This window comes from Felis catus, chromosome B3 (assembly GCF_018350175.1).
Source record: "Felis catus isolate Fca126 chromosome B3, F.catus_Fca126_mat1.0, whole genome shotgun sequence".
NCBI lineage: Eukaryota > Metazoa > Chordata > Mammalia > Carnivora > Felidae > Felis > Felis catus.
The window spans coordinates 125,658,833-125,681,236 of record NC_058373.1 but is presented as its reverse complement, the minus strand read 5'-3'; the positions used below and the strand labels follow the sequence as shown (position 1 = coordinate 125,681,236).

The following is a 22,404-nucleotide window of genomic DNA, read 5'->3' as shown; positions in this document are numbered from 1 at the left end:
ATCAATCCATGTGTTTTCATGTAGCTGTAATTCATTTACATTACCCTGTGGTTATTTCATTGTATAAAATCCCACAGCTTACCTACCCACTTTACTCCTCCCCAGGTTTGGGCTATTGCAAATAATGCTCTGTGCATATTCTCTTGCATGTCTTATGCCAGTACTGTCTTAAATTTCTGTAGCTTTAGTGGATCTTGATATCTGGTAGAATACATTCTCCCGCTGTCATATTCTCAATATTCTCTCATATATTCATATGTGACCCATGTGTAAATTTAGAAGTGAATTGCTTAGTTTTCATATAAATGGGGATTTTCTACTTTTTTGTTGAGTTCTAGCTTAATCCACCATGGTCAGAATATACTCTGCATGATTTCAGTTGTTTGAGATGTCCTGACACTTGATTTATGATCCATCACTTGGTCAGTTTAGGCAAATATTGTATGCTGAAGAGAATATGAATTTTCCAGTCTTTGGGTATAGTGTTCTTTGTGTGTCAGTTGAGTCATGTTTCTTAATGCTATTGTTCACATCTTGTGAATCCTTACTGAATTTGTCTGCTTTTTCTGTCCAGTGCTGAGACAGTATTGTTTAAATTTCCCATTGTGAGGGGTGCCTGGGTGGCTCAGTTGGTTAAGCGGCCGACTTCGACTCAGGTCATGATCTCGCGGTCCGTGAGTTCAAGCCCCACGTCAGGCTCTGTGCTGACAGCTCAGAGCCTGGAGCCTGTTTCCGATTCTGTGCCTCCCTCTCTCTGACCCTCCCCCGTTCATGCTCTGTCTCTCTCTGTCTCAAAAATAAATAAACGTTAAAAAAAAATTTTTTTAAAATAATAATAATAAATAAATAAATAAATAAAATTTCCCATTGCGGTGTGGATTTGTCTCTGTCTTCTTGTAGTTCTGTCAATTTTGATTTATGTATTTTAGGCCAGGTGGAGTGCACTTAGACTTATTATTGTTATCTTTTTGTTAAACTAGTTTGCACATCATGAAATGTTCTCTTTTTATGTCAAGAAATATTTTTTGCTTTTGTACTCTGCCTGCTTCTAGCTATGCCACTTTCTTTTGGTTAGTATTTACATGGAGTATCTTCTGTATTCTTTTGTATTCAACTTCTTGTGCTTAAGATACGTCTCTTGGAAGCATCAGAAGACTACTTTTATATCTTTATCCATTCTGACAGTCTTTTAGTTGAAAGTAGTTTGTGGTATATTCAAGTTTAAATTTTCTATCTTGCTTGCCTTCTTTCCTTATGCTTTTCCATGCTGCTTTATCTCTCCTCTCTTACCTTCTTTTGGTTTGAGTGTTTTTGCTGTTGCTTCTCCTCCCTTCTACTAATGTGATAGTTGGACTTTGTTTTACTACTCTTTTATCAAAGTTTAGTATGAATGAGCACTTTTTACCATTTCTTGGACAGTGCAAACTTTAGAGTACTCTGTATGTTTTAATTCTGTCAATTTTTGAATTCCACAAGATATTATTTTATACAGTCCATATAATTTAGATTACTCACAAATTTAACTTTCCATTGCTCTTTATTTCTTACTGCATCTTTAGGCTTCCCAGGATAAATTTCCTACCTCTTAAAGCACATCCTTTAGTGTTTCCTTTAGAGTAGGTTCCCTGGTGACAAGTTCAGTTTTAGTTTGCCTGCAATAAATGTTTTATTTCAGAAAGATGCCTTGTAATTAAAAGCAGGCATTTTCAGTTCTTAGAAAATGTAGGTTAAAGTAGAGTAATATCTTCAGGAGTTAAGACTAAGTCTTTAAATTTTTGAATGATGAACAGAAACCTTTTTGTAATTGTAATTACACACCAGATGCTACCATTTACTTCTCATTTTTGTTAATTTTCAGGTTGGTCTGGGACAACTGCATCTGCACGGAGGCCGTGGAGTAGAACAGAATCATCAGGTAACTTTCCTATTCCCGGGACTTTGCACTTCATGTCGTAGATGGAAATGATACCCCAGATGTATTTCTTGTCAGTCAATGACAATATCAAGTTTGTGTTATTTAGATAATCTTCACAAACGATTTTAAGATCCAACTAACCTCTGAGAAAGCTGAAGACTAAAAATGTGATTATACCTCATAGTGGTGGGAAAGGCTTTTTTAATTCTGAAACCTAGTTCTCAATACTGCCAAAAATACACACACAGTGTCTTGGTTTACTATAGGTATGTGATAGAAGTATGTCTTAAAACTCCCATTAGAAAATATTTTAGGGGCGCCTGGGTGGCTCAGTTGGTTCAGCATCCAGCTTCAGCTCAGGTCATGATCTCGCAGTTCATGAGTTCAAGCCCCACATCGGGCTGTGTCCTGGCAGCTCAGAGCCTGGCTCCTGCTTCGGATTCTGTGTCTCCCTCTCTCTCTGCCCCTTCCCAGTTGCACTCTATCACTGTCTCTCAAAAATAAATAAACATTAAAGAAATAAAAGAAAATATTTCATAGAACTGAGGAACAGTCATTGTTGAGGTTGTGAGCAGTTAAGGAATATACAACTATAGCAGTCAGGTCTATATCCAGTCACCAGCTTTTGTCTGCTCTATGCCCGAAATCTCTCTCATCTCTTCCCTTCTATCAGTATACCTTCCACTTGTGTGAATCATCTCCTGCTTGCATTTGCTAAGCAGTAGCCTGTATTTGTAAGCCACACACCTGATACTGTGTTCCCTTGCTTAAAACTCTTGAGTGCTCCATAATTTCCAGTCACTTAAAGACCAAAACCTGGCCTTTTGAGTCACAGGCACATGGACCTTTTCTCAGGTCTTTGAAAATATCAAGAACCTCCCTATCCCCGGATTTCTGGAATACTAGTCTCTCTGTATAGAGTGAATATTATTCTACTTCCTTTCTTTATGTAACTAATTCCTACTTATCCTGAAGAATTCAATTCCAGTGTCTCTTACCCCAAAGTATCTCCCTGGACCCCTAACCCCACTCCAGGAATAGGTCATGTACCATAGTTACAGTTTCTGAAAATATGTATTTATGGCCCTTTCCCATTGTAAATGTGTTAATTATATAATTAAGTTGTTTCCTCTGCTAGAACTAAGTTGCAAAAGAGCATGGACTTTGCCACTTTATTCCCAGCATCTGACAATATCTAGTACATAGTGCTTGATAAATGTTTGTCAGACTAATAAAATTGTTATTCTGCCATAACAGTTAAATATTCTAATTAAGGGTATTTCATTCCCATATCCCATCAACTTTAAAAATTAGATAAGAGTACACTTAAAACTATACCAGATACCCATGCTTTATTATTATTTATTTTTTTAATTTTTTTTCCAGACAGCATTTTGACAGCTTTCATTGTCTGTAGGTCTTTAAAATGTATATCATTAGGCCAGATGAATCAGTTAATAAAAATGTCAGGTACAGAATTCTGGATGGTGAGTTTGCTGCATACCTTTTATACAAGTTTTGGGATATTCTTGGTGTATGGTGCCGACTTGTGAAACATTCACACAGTGATCAATTTTTTCAGTACCTTCACAGAAGAAATAAACTGAGTTCCCAATATATAACTGCATTAACTCAACAAATATCTGTTGCTTTAGGTGACCCAAGAAAAAAAGCAAGGGAGATCAAGGAAGGGAGTGATCCATAAGTTCAGGGCAAGATAGTGTAGCTTAGTCTAGAATGGTGGTAGTGGGGGATGGTAGGTGGATTCAAGAGGAATTTGGTAGTGAAAGTTACAGGACTCAGTGATGGATTGGATATGAGATTCGGCGGGGGGCGGGGGGGTTACCTTAAGCAGCCAAGAGATGTCATGTTGCTATTTACTTAAACTGAGATAACTGCAATATTACAAGATCTTTTAATTGTTCATGAAATAATTATTTTGGTTAAAAACCAAAGGCAGATAGATAGATTCTATAAAAACTAATTATCTTAATAAATTCTTTTCTCACAGAGAGCATTTGACTACTTCAATTTAGCAGCCAATGCTGGCAATTCACATGCTATGGCCTTCTTGGGAAAGGTACTGTATGTCCTGTGAACATATTATGTAACAGCAAGAGGTGTTTGCATAATAAGCACATGTTGTATTTAGGATCTACAGTTTACCAAAAATAAAGTGGAAATGAAGTTTCCAATGCAAGGATGTTGTGTCTTATGGCAAAGTAAGAAAAACTTCCTTTTTCATTATTTTGAAAACAAATACAGTATAAACCAATGGGTATTTTCATCTATAACAAATCCTAAGGTTAGGATGCTCAGAATAAATATGTCACAGAAATTCTTGCAAATAGAAAAATCTCAGCAGTGTTTCCCACATAATTGCAGCAAGTTATTTGGGGCCTGAGAACTTTACATTCAGACATCCCATCTATTGTAGCATAGAAATTGGTATTCCTCATATATTTTTGTTTAAGCATTAATATTCTATTCTTCTTTCTTTTGGCCCTTTCATCATGTTCCATACCTGGTACTACTCTGATCATTCAGTGTTTGAAACCTTTTAGTTCTTTCTTTTCCTGAACTTAAGACCTACCCTTTATCTTACCCTGGGGACAATAGTGGTGGAAGAGAAATGGAAGCAGATATTGGTAATAACACTCCTTTTTTCTCATTTAATCACTGATCCCAAGCAATTTATCAACCACTTGACTGCCTTGGGATAGAGTGAGAGAAAAGATTCACCTTGAGTTAAAGATTTCCCCTCTTGAGATTGATCCGTGAGCTGATTTTAATGTATTCATATTTATAGAGAAGTCATAATGTGATATGACAAAGAATATATAATAATGCTAAAATGTTTACTTTTAATGCTTTGCTTTTAATTCTAAAATATCCTGTGGGGAATTTTAAACTTTGTTGAAAGATTTCATGATCTCTCACAAACACCAGAATGAGATGAGCTAGAAATACATTATAGGAGAGACGGTTATAGCTCGTAATAAAATTAGGCTTTGTTTTGTAGATGTATTCAGAAGGAAGTGATATTGTCCCACAGAGTAACGAGACAGCTCTTCACTACTTTAAGAAAGCTGCTGACATGGTAAGATCTCATGACTTAACATATTGAAATGTGTGCCATATTATTATTTTAGTAAGTTTATTATACTGAAGGATTAGTCATAACCAACTCATACCTCAAATTATTTAAAGCACCTGTGATTTGTGTGAATGGATTGGCTAGAAAAAAACCTTCCCAATAAAAGGCATTTTATTGGGGGGGGGGGGGGGGGCGTGGATAGAAAAGACCAAAGTATTGAATATTAAGCCTCTGTTTCAATTTCATTGAGAAGTTTCCTGATTAAGGAAATACTGATTTTAGTAATGCAATTGAAAGTCATATAATCTACCCTATTTGTATTGCAATCTGAGGCTTAAAACTTACACAACTAGGTACTTTCAATAATCTTAAATACATAATTTAGACTTTCTTTGGCCCAGAGAAAACTACATACGAATTTTTAAGACCCCATATGCCTCCAGTGTGTGTACTTATCTCCTTGCCAACTACATGTTACTTTAGTTCTAAATGTCAGTTGAGTATTTCCCAAAGGAGTGCTGTGACACTTTTTAAAAGATGCCTCTGTCCCTATTAGTTTAGATTGAATTTTAGATTTTTCTCTTGCAGGTCTCAAAACAGTGATTATCTTTGTTCTGTGAGACTCCAGTAACCTTTAGCATATCTTTGCCACCTGATCCCAATGTTGCTTTTTACCTAGTTGTTGACTTGACACCATAGCATCTTCCTTCTTTATTGGGGAGGGTGATTACCAATGAAAAACTACAAAAAAAGTGATATACTTTTTGGGATGCCTGGGTGGTTCATTTGGTTAAGCATCCAACTTGTGCTCAGGTTGTGATCTCACAGTTCCTGAGTTCAAGCCCCGCATCAGACTCTGTGCTGACAGATCAGAGCCTGGAGTCTGCTTCGGATTCTGTGTCTCCCTCTCTCTCTGCCCCTCCCCCACTTGCGCTCTGTCTCTCAAAAATTAATAAACATTTAAAAAAACAAAATAAAATACTACCTATTAAAAAAAAGTGTTTAAAAAGTGACCTACTTTTAGTTTAATAAAAAAGAAACACATTAGTCATGTTTTCTATCATAACTCATGGAACAGATGGTCATAAGTCACCAAAATTTAATTCTAGATAAATTTACTATTTGCTCTTTTTCCGCAAATTATTGACCTCCAAATCTCTAAAAGTCAGCATTACATTTAGCCTGATGGGAAGGAGAATTTTGAATTGAAAAATGCAGTGACATTTTTTGAATATGTTTGTAAATTATTTCTTTTGCAGTCATTTATTCTTGCCTAGTTTCTTAATGAATCCATTCACTCTTTTTTCTCGGTTTGCAGGGCAACCCAGTCGGTCAGAGTGGACTCGGAATGGCTTACCTCTACGGGAGAGGAGTTCAAGTTGTAAGTTTTCAGTGTAACATTCTGACTTAAACAAGCAGTCAGCTGGTGAGTTGGAGAAATATAACTAGCTTCCAGCCTAGGTGAAATCCTTTCTTTATAACCAGAGCTGAACCTTTTCCTATTCTCTGACTTTGGCTGCTTACCACCCTTCACCCCGCACCTGCCATATGACTGCCTTCTTCGAATAGCTCTGTCTCTGGCACCTTTTCTAAAGGTGTGAAGCTGCTTCTCATTCTTCTGTCTATGCTGTCTACTCTCCAAGACTTAAGCTTCTCCCTCTCTACTTCTTGACTCAAGGCTAAGAAAATGTTTGTCCCTCCCATTTAGGAGAAAAGCTTTCTGTTCTATTCTTTGCTCTTCTCTTCTCTCTAGTCCTTCACTGCAAAGCCAGGTTTCTCCAAAAAATGAACTGTATTAGTGGCTACCACTCACTCATTAGCTCTTAGAGTTAGGCTTCTGCCTCACGTAACTGCCCTATGCAGATCACCAGTAACCTCCTAAGGGTCAACACCTGTTGACTTTTTGGCTTGAACCCTTTCCTCCCTGGAATTCTGCAAGTTCTCTTGCTTTTCCTAAGCCATTGCTTCTTATTCTTCTCTACTACTTCCTCATGGTTGCCCCTGGATTCTCAATGCTGTCCTCTTCTCTTCACTTTATGAACCCTCCAAGTAGTATGTTTTAATTGGGCCTGAAACTAAGCATTAGGTTTAAGATTCTAATCTGTAGGTGTTCCCTAGCACAGAAATCAGTATAGCGTGGTCTCATTTTGATTCTTTTTAGTCATTTTAGGACACTAAAGTTCAGTAGTGATCTTTTAGTTTCTCTCTGTGGATACGTAGGGTATTTGAAATCTAATAATCATATGGTGCTTGATAAGTTACACAGGAAAAGAATGAATAAAGAGAATAATTTTCCTTATTTAAGGAAATTAGAAAAATTAAGGTTTAGAAAAGATTTGTTGGTTAATAGGAAAGATTGTTTCTTAAGTCCTGATGTTGTGTTTCACTGGTGATGTGTATGCTTTCTGAGAGTGAACACAGCAAATTGTTTCACAAAAACTCTTACTTGCTTTTCTTTAGTCTTAAATATTTAAGTCCCTCTGTGACTTAAAGTAGACTACCCTCTGTATGTTATGAAAACTTAGAAGGTAGTCTTTTTAATGGCTCTTTGAGAATATCCTGTATGTGTTTTGTTGACTCTTTTTAATAAATGAATCTCCTAACTTCTAAGTATATCAGCCTTTTGAGCTTTCTTATCATGTGATCATGTGACCTCTTTTCCTACAGAATTATGATCTGGCACTAAAGTATTTCCAGAAAGCTGCTGAACAAGGCTGGGTGGACGGGCAGCTGCAGCTTGGCTCTATGTACTACAGTAAGTAATACTGGAATTAAATGCTTCATCCACCAACATCGAAATTGCCTGTTTTCCATCAGATACCACTTTGATGTGGAAACGAGAGCTGTCGCATTCGGGCTGATTAATGTTCTCCCATTTCAGTAATTTGTGCATCTTGTTTTTCATGGTAAATTAGGTTCATCTGTATTAATATACAAATCTGTATTGTTAAGGTTCCCATCTTTCCTGAGTAAGAATTCTGAGTTTCATTTGATTTTACTCATTATATAAGGCTGCTCTCATGCTTCAGTTAAATCTTATTTAAAACTATTTCTGACCTTTCATGTGATTTTCCTTACAGATGGCATTGGCGTCAAGAGGGATTATAAACAGGCCTTGAAGTATTTTAACTTAGCTTCTCAGGGAGGCCACATCTTGGCTTTCTATAACCTAGCACAGATGCATGCCAGCGGCACAGGTGTGATGCGATCGTGTCACACGGCAGTGGAGGTAAGGGCTGTTCTACCAGCTCGTACACAGGAACTTCATTTTCCCAGGAGGAAAGTCTGTCGTTTTAATTCTCGTTTTCTTTGCATGATTTCTTCTACAGTAGAAAGAGATTCGACCTAATAGCTTGGATACACTGAGGGAAGACACTGAGGGCCTGTGTGTCACCCTCATGCTTATTTGTTTCATTTGTTTCATTTGTACGTTTGTAAGGACAGTGGGTGTTGTCTGCAGTCTCTCTAGCACCTCCTAGACAGTATCTGAGCACCACGAGGTCTGTGTCGAATGAATGTTGCAAAAGGCAATGCTGATGTCTTCTAAATGGAACTTTTCCTCTTTAGCTCTCTCATAACTGGCACTGCAGAGTGGCATTTGCTAAATGCTTAGCACAGTTTCTAAACCTCTCTGTGTTTCAGTTCCCTCGGTTGTAAAATGGGCCTATTAATAAGACTTATTTCATAGAGTGTCCCCCATGAACCTCGTGGGAGCTGTAAGGGAGTTTCTGTACGTACTGTACATAAAGCACAAGAACAGTGCCTGGTGGGGGTAATGGTATATAATTGTTTACTATTATTTTTATAAACCTGCTCTAAAGACTAACTGAAAGCTTCAAGTAAATATCCCAGACTTTTATATATATTTAATAAAGTTGCCAGAGATTCAAAGAGGTAGCTTAATAATCACTTGTAGCCAAAGTGCAAAAATGATATTCTGGCATATGCTCCTTTTTTTGTTACTGTTTTTTTTTTTTTTTTTTTCCTGTTCTCACAGTTGTTTAAGAATGTGTGTGAACGAGGCCGGTGGTCAGAGAGGCTAATGACTGCCTATAACAGCTATAAAGATGGCGACTACAACGCCGCGGTGATCCAGTACCTCCTGCTGGCCGAACAAGGCTATGAAGTGGCACAGAGCAACGCAGCCTTCATTCTCGATCAGAGTAAGGTTCACTTTCATTCTGCCTTGGGTTTAGACTGTGAAGGCTCACATCAGGTAGCTCGTTTTTGTTTTAAAGAGAAAAGCCACAAAGAAACTTCTTTATTGTTGTAAGTAGACCTTAACAACGCACGTGCTGGAGTACTTTACCTCAGCTCCCCTAAGCCATCAAAGTTAGTTTTGCAATTAGCGTTGATGTAGAAATCAATTTGCCATTCTTCACAAAATTAACTGCTTTCAGTAAACACATTTTTCAAAATACAGCAGATAGAAGAACCTCATTTTTCCAGTGGTCTGTAGATCCCTAGAAGTGGCTCCATGGTTACTGTCCGATTAGTTCTGTGGATAAAACACGTTGCAGAAAGTAGTGTTGTCCTGCTTATAGTGATTCTTTTGAACTCGGTATTTCCTTCTAATACTTGTTTAATTTCAATACAATACTTTGGTCATTTAATACTTGTTATATCCCAGTTATGCTCCACATATCCACCCTAGCTTGTAAATGAAGCCTAAAAGTCTAGTTCTTTTCCTTAAATGCCTAAGTTGTATTTATTTCATCTTCCCTGTAGGAGAAGCAACCATTGTAGGTGAGAATGAAACTTACCCCAGAGCTTTGCTGCACTGGAACAGGGCTGCCTCCCAAGGTGAGTAGCCCACTCATTCTAGGGCAAGAGTTTCACCCAGGGATCTTTCTGTACTGTTTTTGTTTTGTTTTTGAATCTCCCGTAAAAACTAAATAATGTTATTCATCAACATACTAACTGTTGCTTAAGTTGCATCGTGATTTATCTATTCTTAAAACGGAAGTTCTAGTTACAGGGTTTCTAAATTATTGAATTGTGATTGGTCATTTATATCACGTTATGGTTTACTCTTTGATTTTTTGTTTGAAGCCGGTTATATTGCATAAAATGAGAATCACATGGAATATATAATAAAATATTAGTCTAAAACCCAAAAAGATTTTAACCTTTCCCCATCTTTTTTTGTTTGACTATTTTATTCTCACACATACTCCTCTCAACAGTGCCTGGCTATCCCTTCTTCAAACCTAAACAATGGTCCAGTTGAACTACTTTAAAATGTAAATGGCAGAATATTACTCAGCCATCAAAAAGAATGAAATCTGGCCATTTGCAGTGACATAGATGGAGCTAGAATGTATTAAGCTAAGCAAAATAAGCCAACCAGAGAAAGATAAACACCGTATGATTTCACTCGTATGTGGAATTTAAGAAATAAAACAGATGAATTTATGGGAAGAGGGGGACAAAGAGAAGAGAAGGAAACAAGCCACAAGAGACTCTTGGCGATAGAGAACAAACTGAGGGTTGATGGAGGCAGGTAGGTGGGAGATGGGCTAGATGGGTGATGGGCATTAAGGAGGGCACTTGTTATGATGAGCACTGGGTGTTGTATATGATGAATCACTGAATTCTACTCCTGAAACCAACATTGTACTGTATGTTAACTAACTAGAATTTAAATTAAAAAAAAAAAAAAAAAGGAAAAGAAAGTATAAAATGGCATGATAGACTAGAACATGCTCATTTGAAGAGTACTGTTGTGACATGGGGAGTACCACCCACCTTGTTATACCTCTCCCTGTTGCGGAACCTGCTTCAGAAGAGCAATACCTCTAGTTTCAATCTTTATTGAATTTATAGCTTGGCTGAAGGATTTGTTATAAAGTTTACATACTACCAATTAAAATTGTGTTTTATGTAAGCATGTTAACAGGAGGAGAAACAACAATTTGGTCTGTTTTAAACGCACTTTATTTACTGGCAGTTTTGCATTTAATTTTTGTTTAAGGCTATACAGTGGCTAGAATTAAGCTTGGAGACTATCATTTCTATGGATTTGGCACTGACGTAGACTACGAGACTGCGTTCATTCATTATCGTCTGGCATCCGAGCAGCAACACAGCGCACAAGCCATGTTTAATCTGGGGTATATGCACGAGAAAGGACTGGGCATTAAACAGGTGAGGCTGGCTTCAAAACAAATGTTAGAATGATGTAATTGTGATTTGGGGGAAACGTCTGCATTTATTTCTAGAAAATAGGCTTTCTTTCGGAATGTGCTCCGATTTTAGGTACTAAGTTATGAGGCAGTTTTGTAATATTTCAGAAGCCCGCCCTTGCACCTCTCCCGTTGTCAGACATACGCATGTTGCTGTCACATGCACACTGCTTTATGTACGATAAGCCAAAAGCAGAGTCGTGGAAATGGAAATATGGTGCTGCTTCGATCAGCAACTCCTTGTTTGAGAAACTATCTGTCCATCTTCAGCCAAATTCTGTTCTTTGTAAAGTATTTTGAAATGAAGTAAGATGTTTGCTACTGTCAAACGTATTTCTGACTCTTATACCTTCCTAATGGAGTCTAACATTCTTTAGAGCCATGGTCTTAACTTTTTGCCTATATGCCCTTAAGAGAATTTTGAACAACTGTGTTTTGTCCTGCACATTTTTATTTATTTTATTTATTTTTTTGTTTTTAAATTTTTTTTTTCAACGTTTACTTTTATTTTTGGGACAGAGAGAGACCGAGCATGAACGGGGGAGGGTCAGAGAGAGAGGGAGACACAGAATCGGAAACAGGCTCCAGGCTCTGAGCCATCAGCCCAGAGCCTGACGCGGGGCTCGAACTCCCGGACCGCGAGATCGTGACCTGGCTGAAGTTGGACGCTTAACCGACTGCGCCACCCAGGCGCCCCTATTTTTTTGTTTTTAAATTAGGGTGAGCTCAAACAGGGGTAGAGGGGCAGAGGGAGAGAGAGAGAATCCCAAGCAGGCTCCACACTGAGTGTGGAGACCAACACAGGGCTCGATCCCATGACCCTGGGATCATGATCTGAACCAAAATCAAGAGTAGGACACTCAACCGACTGAGCCACCCAGGCACCCCTCTCCTGCACGTATTTAATTTGACATTTAAAATTTTTCATCATAAGCTTCAGGTCTGAGTTCTACCTATTTTAAGCATCAACCCTTTTTTTTTTTAAATAAAATGACTAAGTTACTCCGAATACCAAAATGTTGATACCCTCATCATTAATTTTTTTAAAAAACACAGCAAATTTATGAAATGAAAATTGTGTCTTTTCCTTTTCTTCCTGAATTCATATTTTCAAGTCATTGTTTTCATAGATTTACATGTAAATGTAATGTTTTTAATGCTTAGATATTTTACTGATCAATCATACTTACCTGAAACAAAGTATGTAAATTCAAATTTTGAATTTTATTTCCTATGATTATAGGCTCTAAGTGTTAAGAAAAATTCATAAGATACTAGCCATAGTTGGTTAATTATCAATACAATATTGAACAAATCAACATAATACTATGAATTTCACTAAAATTTTACTTTCTGTGATAATTATTAAAAATGCATTTTTTAATGAGTTGAATGGAGCATCTTTTAAAAATTAGTTTAAGTATCATTGAGTAAATTTAGCATTAATTTCCTTTTTTTTTTTTTTTTAAGTTTATTTTGAGAGTGTGAGAGAGTGTGAATGGGGTAGGGGCAGAGAGAGAGAACCCCAAGCAGGCTCCATGCCATCAGCACAAAGCTCAACACAGGGCTCGATCTCAAGAGTTGGACACTTAATCAACTGAGCCATCCAGGCACCCCTTATTTTATAAATGTATGGCTGGAACCTTGTTCACATAAACAAGTATATGGGAATTGGGGAGAATTTTGTTATAGCAAGGTCACTTAGTTCTTTAAACTGCTTTCGAGTTGCTTGCTGTTTTCCTTCAGGCTGCTACACAGAATACCATAGGGTGGCTTAAATAATAGAATTTCTCACACTTCTGGAGGCTGAGAAGTTGAAGTTCAGGGTGGCAGCAGGTTTGGTGTCTGGCGAGGAGGCCCTGTTTCCTGGTCAGAGACACTGTCCTCTGGCTTTTGTCCTCATCTGAGCAACGAGCAGGAGAGAAGCAGCAAGTACTTAGGGATTCTTTAAGGATGCTCATCTCATTCATGAAAGCTCTACCCCTTTAACCTCATCTAATCCTAATAACCTCTCAAAGACCTCACTTCCTAATCCCAACCATCACATGAGGGAGAATAGAGTTTCCACATAGAAATTTAGCAGGAGGATGGGACACATTTAGTCTATAACATATGCCAAAAATCAGAGTGATCTGTCACTGACACTTTGGTTAGGTCCCCCTTCAATCTTGTTGGAAACTGGAGACTTGGAAAGGATACATTTATTTATTCCCTTGTCACTGGAGTCATTCATTTTCTAGTTTCTGTGGAGAATGCTGAAAGGCTTTACCTAGGTTTATCAGATAACTAATTATATTCCTCTTCATCACTTAGAGACACTTTGTTGACCTAATGTGCTTAAGGGCAAGTTACTCATTTTCATTTTGCTAATGCACCATTTTTTGTCAAAGTGCCTTTTATTTTACCACATTTGAATATGTATTTTAATCCCAATATGTAAATTTTCATATTTTACATTTATGTTACTATTAGATACTTGAATATAGTTTTATCAAGACTATGGAACTGCAGATGGAGTACATTCAGTTTGTGGAAGATCTCTGCCATGTTGACTAAGATACCAGAGCCTCTCTTAATTGGCAGACCACTCAGCTAGGTCAGACTTTGCCTCCATCAGCAAGACTGACTTCATTTTTTTTAATTCAAATAAAATTAATGTGTGTTTGATGACTAATAAAGATTACACATAGTTGTGGTTGTTTTGGGATACACTTTATAATAATTTACTGAAAGCAATCAAAATTAAAGTGATAGAACTCTGACAGTCTGCTTTTATAATAGATTAGAAACCAAGAAAATTAATTAGTGTGCATTCTCGTAATTTGCAATATAATGTTATATGTTGCTTATATAAATTCTTGTCAATAAAGACGATGATAAAGAGCATAGTATTCCCTTGATAAGAATGGGGAGGACAGAACTCAGGGATGCAGCTTTTAGGAATAATTAACCATGTGTAAAAAAAAAATGATTCCATTAGTTTCATTCCATGATTATCCATGATCATCTATTCTTACTTTTTCCCAATTTTAAAAGAAGGAAACTTACATACTACTAAAAACTATCAATCCAGCATGTAGTACAGCTAGAAAAATATTAAGGATTAAATGAGGATTGGTGTTACACAGAGTAAATAATTCAGGATGTGATTGATAAAATTTAGTTACCCCTTTGAATCATCCACACAAAAGTCTATGTTGTCACATAAAGTTTGATCCATGATCTTGAAGAATGTGGCAGTCCAGAAAAAAACTTGTTACCTTTTTTTTTTTTTTTGAACCAAAGACACTGACTCTACCAGTACTGTTGTTGGTTGGAAGGTACCCTTCTTCACTAACGACACCCCCTAGGGACAGTATAGGGAAGAGCTGACAGTAACTGCTTACATTGAACTATGTGGGAAGGTCCTTTTTAATGTTTAGCCTTTCTTTCCCATGTCTCATGGAATTCTTGCCTTGGAGTTTGGTATCCTTTGACAGTAGTCAGGGCATGGAGAAAGGGACGTTGTTAAATGAAAATTTCACTGTGTCTCCCCATGCCATTCAACATTTATCTGAATGCAGAGCACTCGGTCTGGGCCCGGATTCATAATGACTCGTCTCACCCCTTACGGAAATATGTCTAAGGCAGGAAACCCAGCATGCAGGTCCCTTAACACTATCCATGCAAGTACCATTTGAAACATCTTGAGCATATTACCAGTTTGAGGATCACTGCTCCAAACTGAAACCTGAATTGCTTACACTGACTGAAGTTTTAAGAAACTTACTTAACTTGACCCAGAACTTGAGACTTCCAGGTTGCCCCCGGGAGTCTTCAGAATGACAGTGTTATGCATACACAGCAAGTAGGATGTCAGACAGGAGGAGCAGGAGTTAAACCTTAACATTGTTCAGTTAGATTTTTCAAAATTAAGCCATTAGATGATTAAAGAAATATTACCCAATTAAAGGTGGGATTTATCCTTTTAGGATAAGGGAAATTTTAAAATGAAAACTTGAAAGGTAAAGTCAATGCTCTGAATGCACAAACTGATATAATAGGACTATATAAACTAAATAATATTATTTGACTTATTGTACCAAGAGATGAATTTTGGTTTATTTCCTGTATTATAGGATATTCACCTTGCAAAACGTTTTTATGACATGGCGGCCGAAGCCAGCCCAGACGCACAGGTACCAGTCTTCCTAGCACTATGCAAACTGGCTGTGGTGTATTTCTTGCAGTACATCCGGGAGACAAACGTAAGTGTTCCGTGCCTCTTTTAATTAAAATAGAAGTGATATAAGCTACTCGGTCCAGAAGTTTTTATTGGAAAAGTTCAGGGAGAAGGGAGGAGTGTCCTTCAGGGGTCTGGTGCTTTCCCTTCTGCCCCAGATGAAGGACCAGGAGATCGCATCAGCTGTGGGGTGAACATAGCCACAGAGCAGCATGTTTTCAGGAACCATTTGACAGTAGCTCCAGGTGCTAAAGCAGTTTCCACTGATGCAGGTGTTTTCTGGCTCAGAGAAAACCGAGACCAACCCTTGGCGATTTGAAGGAGTGGTTAACTAAATTCAGTAAACATTAAATCAGGTGACTGCCTGGCAGTGACTCAGACCAGACCCTTCAAAAGGGAGAAGGAGAACCTGAGAACTTGCCCAGGCTGTTGTACTTCAGATTGTGCTATTAGCAAGAAACATGTTAAAAACACGTCTCGAACTTTGTTCTCTAAAAATACCTTGAACTACTTTAAATAAGCTCATGGTGGAACCTAGACGAGAGGTGGGTTCCCCATTCCTTTCAAAACTGCTGACCTTATTTACCAGTATTTCTGTGTAGGTGCTCTTGGGTTCTCCAGTTTTACATTTTGTTAACTGTACTTCCTTATAATGGATTAACTGGAACAGGATTTAACTCCGAAAGTCCTGAAATGTGTGCAGAAACAAGGGCTACAAAACTTGAATTTACTCCAGACCAGAACAGGATGATGTTTCAGTCTTTCATTAACATCTTTCAGAACAGGTTGATACACCGTTTCACATTAGATTCCAGAAAGGGCTTTTCCTCCTGTGTGATACAGGTGGAAAGAGTGATGTTCCTTTTCGCAGCCCTGTCTCGTGTACTGAGGTCCTCCCCGCATAGGGCTCCGAAGGACTGGAGGTGTTGGACTCCGTCCTCCTGGTTGCTTACACACTTGTAATGGCACCTTTAGAACTGCTTGGTGGCCTGAGCCAGACGCGCCGTACCCTCCACTAAGTGGAAACAGTCTTTGTTCCTTTCACTGAAAAGCTAACAGTGTGGCAGCCTGCTGTTTTTCTCTCGGGGCTATTTCAGACCCTTGTCTCTCACAGTTTGTAAGACTAAGAACTGTTAGTTACAGACTAGGATTTAGTCACGCCTTATACCATACTAAGTGTATCCTATCTTTGTTGTTTTTTTAATACAGAAGTATAAAGAAGACAATAAATGCTCCATAAGCCTACCACCTAGATATTCCAACCAAAAGAAAAGAGTTACCAAGTATTGATGGTGAGAAAGCCAGTGCAGAAAAGACAAAAATCCCCTATCACAGGTCCCACCCCCAGGAAACACAGTTAATAGTTTCTTAGAATCTTTTTCGAGGAAAATTTAGCACCTGCATCTACAAATCTATATTATGGGGACCTTTTAAATATAATTTTAGTTAAATATAAAGGATTATACCACATGTTTACTTCCTTCGTAGGTAAGTAGCAGTCAGGAAATTTCAGGAGTAACTTCTCTTAAGTGACACCTAAACAAAGTATTATGGACTAAGAACATAACTTTAAAGTTTAAGTTCAAAAGTGTTAAATATTTAGTGAAATCCTAGTTGAAAAGCATTAGTCATTCAGCTATTAAACGCTTGAATTCCTGCCATCTCCACCTAGATGAGGGAGGAAGTGAAATAACCCTGCTGTCATGAGAACAGGGCTGCCATCACTACAGATAGGTGACAAGTGCTGAGAGACTGATTGCCTCCCCGTGGCCTTCCATTGTCCCCAGTATTCCTTGCAAATCTTTTCTGTGAAAAGTGGTTGGAAATGCATGCATTCGATTACTGATGGAAAGGAAAGGAACCCGGCTAGACATTCTGTATCATCTACTGTCATGAAATAATAACTCAGTTCCTGAAACACATTATTTTTTGAATTCTTAAAGCCTTTTTATTTAAGCCATTGCAAAACATTCCTAAAGCCAATTATTTTAATAAGTTCTGTATTCGTCTCTGATTTGTGATACAACTTTTTCCTGCTTCCTTCTCTGACATTTTAGTGATCGTAATGATTTTTATATTATTCTCATTAAGATTCGAGATCTGTTCACCCAGCTTGACATGGACCAGCTTTTGGGGCCTGAGTGGGACCTTTACCTCATGACCATCATCGCTTTGCTGTTGGGAACAGTTATAGCTTACCGGCAGAGGCAGCACCAGGACATGCCTCTACCCAGGCCCCCAGGGCCACGGCCAGTGCCACCACAGCAGGAGGGGCCACCAGAGCAGCAGCCACCACAGTAACAGCCACTGTGTCCAGCCTTGATCAGTGACAACCAAGGAAATTGTTTGCTGAGAACACTTGCATTTGATTTAGGACTTCGGATCAGTGGTCACCTCCTGGAAGAGGCACAAGGAAACATTGAATTCCTAAAGCTGCTTAGAATCTGATGCCTTTATTTTCAGGGATAAGTAACTCTTACCTAAACTGAGTTGAATGTTTGTTTCAGTGCCGTATGGAGTAACAACTCTCAGTGGCTTTCCCCCTCCCACCCCCCCATTTTTTTTTCCTGGAAACATGTGAGACGCAATGTCTGCTGTACCCAGCTGTCTTTCTTGGGTCCTTTTGGTCATTCTCTCAATGTGCATAAGTTCTTCTATCAACCACCTTTAAGGTCTTGTGCATCAACACTAAAAACTGATCACTGTAAAAAGGAAAAACCAGTTAGTTGCAAGTTTAACCTTAACATGTTTGAAAGTCTGAAAATAGAACTTGCCTTTTAAGTAAAAAAAAAAAAAAAAAAGTCTTCAAAGTGTTTCAGAACTGCAATAACTGAGAAACTTTTACCAATCCATGTGCAAGTATACGTATTCAACATATTATTTTAAAAGGGAAGGCTGGGAGGTTTCTTCTTACTGGTGATTGTCACACTTGATACCGTACTTGTGTCCTTCAAAGACTGAAAGTCCTGTTAAAGAGTTTTACGTGAACTTCACTTCTCTGGAATGAAATAGATGAAACATTGTGAACTGACTCCTTGAGCTAACATGTGAATTTGCCCCACCTACTCGATGTAATTTGCTTGTTTGTTTTGAGTATACAGAGCCTTGATCCGGAAGCCAGAGGATGGACTAAGTGGGAGAAATTAGAACAATACTAAAGAACTCTGGGTGGGGTACCAAAATGATAGACACACTTTCCCGAAAGATGAAGCATTTGTTCCCAGGGTTTATTTTACTTTGCATTTTTTTATTGCAAAAGAACAGTTTGCACCCTCCTGAATTCTTTAAATTTGAAATATTATTGCCAAGATGTGGCACACAGTGACTACCATTATAAAACTAAAACTCTGAGAATCTAAGATATATTAAACTCAGTGGTTGAGGAAAGCCAAAGCCTGTTTATACTGTTCAGGTAGATTTTTACTTCTGCAGTTTTATATTACAGTAGAAAGTCAACCACTTTGTTAGCTGTCCTATTCACCACCCTCCCACTGTTGACGTTAGGAAAATCAAGGCCATTATACTTCAGAGTCTGGTTAAATAGCGTGAAACACAACAACAAAGAAAACCGAGGATTTCACATACCATACAAATGAAGAAATTTAAACCGAATTTGTATTTCTTTTTACTATCAGATGGTGGTATTCACCAGCCTATGTCTAGTCTGAGACTACATTAGTATCTGAGCAGGCTTTCTATGCCTACTGACCTCAGTCTGTTTATATTAACCTTTATACTCTTTCCGTAGGCCCTCATCTGCCAGAAAACTTGAAGAGTTTATTACCTGTAGAGTTGTAAGACTTTGGGTTTTGAAGTTGGGATTGTATTTAGAACTAGATTTAGGTAGTCTGTAATGAACACGAAGGCTTTAAATGTGAAGTTGTATGCTTTTCGTGTGTGTTTAGAGTATTCTGAGAAACCTGGTAAGCAAATTTTACACCCACGTAATTGCTTCCAGATTTGAAGAGGTGGCCACAGAGGGAACCATATGTATAAATGCATATCTGAAAGGTAGGAAATGCCACCCTCAAAAACATCCCCTTGCTTTGGGCAGCTCTTAAATATTAAGACTTCTTTGATCTCTTACACAGAGAGAGAGAGATCTGAGTGCAGTTGGTACAATATGTTGGTGTCTTCACCACTGCGTCTTCTCACCCTTCAAAACTGTAATTCACGGTAGCAGCCACATTTCTTTTTGAAAGAACTGTTGTAATTTATTTAAATGCTTAAAAACCCCTCTAAGATGAGTAAACAACCGTTTGTTTCCTCTACCACCCACCTGATTTCTCCTTTAGCAGCATTTTTATCTCTAGCTTTACTTCCCTCCATTAGCACTCTGAGAAGACATTTCATAAAACAGTGTGCACTACCTAAATAAAGCCAGATGGGAAAGCGCAGTCTTGTTCTTCATGCAATAACAAACTTCCTGTTAGTTTACAACTACTTGCCATTTCCTTTTTATTACTAATATTCTAACCCTTTTCTTGGCCTTTCCCCCCCGTCCTGCCAAACCCTTGAGTCATTTGCTACTGGAAATTTGAACGGTCTATTTAAAATAACTTAGTTCCTAGATGGCTTTGTGACTTCAGTCCTTACGACTGTCTCAAAATACTCTGCTCCCTTTTTCTTTTCTGTTCACGGGACATAATACCTAGGCAAGTAGGAACTGGGTTTGGTGTTTCTCCTAAAATAATGCTCAATACTTACCTAATCAAATGGCATCCATTTGAATAAAATGACAGTAACTAAAGCTAGTTAATGTCAGTGACATTAAACTAACTCCAGAATTCAGGAGTTTTAATGTTAGAACTTAGAGTTAGCAGATTGAGCACAGCTTCATTTCTCCATGGTAGCCTGTCTCCTGACCCCTTTAATAGCCTGTCTTCCTGCCATCAAAGGTGACGACAGTAGTACTCCACTTAGCTTATATTCTCCTGTGCGTGTGCTTTGTGGTTAGCCAACTGTTCCAGAGTTTTGAGACCATTCTTCTTCTTTTTTATGTCACAGAGGTAGCATTGGTGTTTGGGGTTGTTTTGTTTCTTTCTGTGGTTGAATTTTTTTGTTTCTGTTCTTTGAGTAAGGCTTATCTTATTTTTGGTTAATATTCAGTGTCACAGAAAAAGTAACTCCCCCCCCTTTTTTTTTCAAAATTCATTATTTAGCACTGAAATGAGATTAACTTGGGAATCGTTTATCTTGATACTCTTGAGGATTTGTTACCCTTGTGCATATAAGGTTAATTTGTGAAAGTTTTACTGCTAAGCTGTTCTGTCTCTGTACCATTGGAAAGTTGTAGAAACTCTGCCATGATCTGACCATGATCTGATGCTTTATTTAAGGAGCTGCTGTTGCCTCCGGGAAACTTAAGTATTTTGTATAGGGTTTTTTTTTTTTTTTTCCTTCGTTTTTCCCTCTTTTCTTTGCTGCTCATATTTGTTCTTCAAACCGGTGTTTTGGAAGTATGCATGCAAGCCTGTAAATGGAGACCACAGCTCTTCATGTGTGTAGCATGTGTATTACTGTCTAGCCCCGTCTGCAAAAAAACTTCCCTCACAGAGGTTTGGACTAACATTTCACATGCACATTTCAAAACAGTGTCAGATAAACAGCCCCTTCACCTGCCAAGAAGAGCAGAATGGGCTACTTTTGCCCCGAGGACAGCCAGTATTTGTTCTGGAAGTGAGTTTAATACGTGTTGCACCACATTATGACTAGGAGAATGCAAGAAATAAAGCAAAAGAAAACGATTTTCATGAAAATCTTTTTCCTCAGTCATTGTCCTCCACTATAAGTGAAAATGGAAAATTTTTGAACACCACACTGTCTGAGGCACTACCTGATTTTTAAATGTGTGGCAGTCATTGAAGAGCAGCTAAATTTCTCCTGCCACTAGGTAGTTCAAGAAAACCTAAAATACCCCAAGTAAAAATTATTTGTGTTTTAAAATGACTGTTTGCACCAGCAAAACTCTGATTTTGTGTGCATGGGAAGGATGTCTTGGCTACGTGCAGGCAGTCCTCTTTACACGCACTGTTTTTCCTGTTTGCAATGACAAACAGGCTGACACTAGTCTCTTTGATTTAAAAAAAAAAAATCATAGTGTCGATTCGATCAAGGTATAACCACTGTCAATACTTAGGAGAAGCTTAAAAAAGACCATAAGCTGGCATTGGAAGGAACACCATGGTAGACTTTTTTGTAAATTTATTTTGTATTTAATTAAATACGGTATAAAGGCTGGTGAAGTGTAATATAATTGTGTAAACAAATCCTGTTAATAGAGAGATGTACAGATTCGTTTTGTACTGTATCTTGAAACTTGTGAAATAAAGACTCCACCTCTGGTTATCCTGTATGCTGTAATGTGCCATGACCACCTTTCCAGTCAGACTCTTTGTTTTTTGGGTTTTTTTTAACCTGAATGATTCAGTTTTTAATGGCCCTTTCTGGAATTTTAGAAGCTTCTGGGAACATTGATTTGGAGTAGTTTGAATCCATCTTTCATTTACTTTTAACTCCCTAAATTCAGATTTTTGTAAGTTGAATTTTGCCCTAGGGACAATATGAATATGTTAAGAAATGTTACTTTTTTTTTTTTTTTTTTTTTTTTTACATTATAAAATCGCCACCATACGTCTAGTTACCATCTGGCATTATATGAAATTATTACAGTGTTATTGGCTATGTCCCCTATGCTGAAGGTTACATCCTCATGACTTATTTAGAACTGGAAGTTTTACCTATTTTGCCCTATTACCACTTTTTAAGTAGCCTCTACTCCCATCATGGGGCTTGAACTCATGACCCTGAGATCAAGAGTCACATGCTCTACTGACACAGCCAGGTGCCCCCTCCATTACCACTTTTTAAATCTCTGAGATCTTTGACCTGAACCAGCCTGTGATACATAGTGAAATGTATCTAAAGTGTATTTTATGCATTGCCCTGTCCCAGAAAGTTTTTGAGAGCTTACAGAGCCTCGCAC

General features: G+C 38.0%; 1 protein-coding gene across 1 annotated transcript in view; it reads left to right on the top strand.

Annotated features, from left to right (window-relative positions):
* SEL1L (SEL1L adaptor subunit of ERAD E3 ubiquitin ligase) overlaps positions 1 to 21,767 on the top strand; it is a 53,199-nt gene extending 31,432 nt beyond the window's left edge. Inside the window, exons 11-21 of the mRNA XM_003987895.6 lie at positions 1,859 to 1,915; positions 3,927 to 3,995; positions 4,938 to 5,015; positions 6,331 to 6,393; positions 7,680 to 7,767; positions 8,093 to 8,241; positions 9,010 to 9,175; positions 9,741 to 9,815; positions 10,987 to 11,159; positions 15,316 to 15,444; positions 17,511 to 21,767. Coding sequence (XP_003987944.1) covers positions 1,859 to 1,915; positions 3,927 to 3,995; positions 4,938 to 5,015; positions 6,331 to 6,393; positions 7,680 to 7,767; positions 8,093 to 8,241; positions 9,010 to 9,175; positions 9,741 to 9,815; positions 10,987 to 11,159; positions 15,316 to 15,444; positions 17,511 to 17,720 — 1,257 coding nt within the window. The 3' untranslated portion in view covers positions 17,721 to 21,767. The remainder of the gene's footprint in view (positions 1 to 1,858; positions 1,916 to 3,926; positions 3,996 to 4,937; positions 5,016 to 6,330; positions 6,394 to 7,679; positions 7,768 to 8,092; positions 8,242 to 9,009; positions 9,176 to 9,740; positions 9,816 to 10,986; positions 11,160 to 15,315; positions 15,445 to 17,510) is intronic.
* Positions 21,768 to 22,404: the final 637 nt, after the last annotated feature.